This window comes from Austrofundulus limnaeus, unplaced genomic scaffold (genome assembly GCF_001266775.1).
Source record: "Austrofundulus limnaeus strain Quisiro unplaced genomic scaffold, Austrofundulus_limnaeus-1.0 Scaffold7, whole genome shotgun sequence".
In the NCBI taxonomy this organism is placed as follows: domain Eukaryota; kingdom Metazoa; phylum Chordata; class Actinopteri; order Cyprinodontiformes; family Rivulidae; genus Austrofundulus; species Austrofundulus limnaeus.
Genome location: NW_013952409.1, coordinates 1,265,362 through 1,267,225, shown reverse-complemented (window position 1 = coordinate 1,267,225; position 1,864 = coordinate 1,265,362). Strand labels below are relative to the sequence as shown.

Here is a 1,864-nt window from a genome sequence, read left to right as displayed (position 1 = left end):
TGCTCTTCATATTAGTGACAAACAATAACAGTAACAACAGCTTTTTGACAGGTTTAAAGTTTTTTTAAAATACATTCAAAATGTTTTAAAAAAAAACTAAAAAAAAACTAATTTCATAAAGTGCAAATTAAAATATAGCTGTATCTGTTATGTATTTGATAATGTTTTGAACTTTTAAAATATTGCATGGTAGAACCAGAAGCTGCGCTTCATAATAGTGACAAATTTTGGTATTTTTTTAACGGGTTGCCTTCATTTTGCCTTCTACTTTTCTTTTAAAATAAGTTTCCATTCTCGGCAGGTTTCTAAGATTCTTCTTRTATGTATTAAAAAAGTTGTTAAACATCTGAGTGGCGCACTACCGCTACTAGTGGTGACAAAGTGTATTGCACCTTATTCAAAATCAATGCAGTCCCACGGCCCTCTGCGGCCCAAAGTTAACAACTGTTCTTCTTTTGAGGCCCTCAAGGTGGCGCTCGTGGACCCCCGGCCCATAGATTAAGAATCTCTGCTTTAAATCCTCTTACCAAGCACCTCCAGAAGCATTTCCACGTATGTCAAAGGGTTGAGAACGTTTAGACTGAACTCAAGGCATTTGAAGACCATCAGCTCAAATTCTAGGACCGTCTGTTTGGAAACGGTGACACCGATCGACTGCAGGAAGCGTACGGCGGCGTTGCTGTCAATCATCTATTAAACAAGGAACCACCAAAGATCAATTATTTCAAACAGCAGACATTTATCAACAACTGACGTTGCAAAACCTACGTGACCGTGCAGAAACAGTTTGCTCGCCAGCTGCACACAGGAGAGGAGGACGAGAGGAAATTCCTCTTTTAGTTTGTCAAAAAAACTGCCCTCATCGCTCGTCAGCTCATCGGCAGGTGCACCTGCGGTGGCGAGCAAATCCGAAATGTGTTTCTCCATGAACCTAGGAGAGACGTAAAGGGCTTGACGAGACAAACGGTACATAAAACGTGCCAGGGACAGGAAGCAGGGTGTGCTGCTTAAAGCTCACTTTTGCAGAAGTTCAATCGCATGGTACCCAACCAGTGGATCGAGTTGCAGCTCTTGAGTAATCAGGAATATGTATTCTAAAAAACAAAAAGCACGAACGTCAGATGGCAGCATAAGAACACAACAACAGGGCTGCGTAGCAGGAAAACATGCATTAGTGACTATGATGTTATAAACCTTACTTTCCTCACTCTCTTTTCTTTCATCACAATGCTCGCAACACTTTTCCTGAACTTCAGCATCTTAATCTCTTAAGCCCCAAAAGGTTTCCTTGATGTTTTTGCTCAAAACACCATGCTGAAATATAATTGAGTGTATCTCAGCATTTACAAACTCTACTTAAATAATCTTGGTCTCAAAATAAAGCTAACACTTGGGAGATTTTATTAGAAGTATGAGTATTAAAACAGCTGCTCTTGTTTTAGAGATATTGAGGATGGAATATATATATACATATATATACACACACACACACACACAATTTTTCCCCTTCCGTCTGAAAAATTATTGCATTAGACAATATATAGCCCATTTAAAACCATAATGAATCAGGTTTAAAACTCTTGGAAACCATAAACCCACTTATGGACATCACCTGTGCAAAGATTCATGCTGCTAAAATGAACTGGAGCAACGTTACAGAGGTTTAAGTAAAGAAATAATTTTGCGTTTTGTTATTCTGCACAGGACGGACCATGTTGGTACCATTATTAAATGTTAAGAAATCTTAAGTTTTTAATAGCAATAGTTATTTTTTTCTTACCTGCCTGAAAAGACTTGTTATTGAATGTTTGTTATTTTTGTTGCAGCTTGAAGACATCAGTCGACGAATGGAGTAGTTTTTATC

General features: G+C 38.2%; 1 protein-coding gene across 1 annotated transcript in view; it reads right to left on the bottom strand.

Annotated features, from left to right (window-relative positions):
- cntd1 (cyclin N-terminal domain containing 1) overlaps positions 1–1,094 on the bottom strand; it is a gene marked incomplete at its 5' end in the record, with an annotated part of 4,166 nt that extends 3,072 nt beyond the window's left edge. Inside the window, 3 exon segments of the mRNA XM_014032137.1 lie at positions 528–690; positions 769–931; positions 1,019–1,094. Coding sequence (XP_013887591.1) covers positions 528–690; positions 769–927 — 322 coding nt within the window.
- Positions 1,095–1,864: the final 770 nt, after the last annotated feature.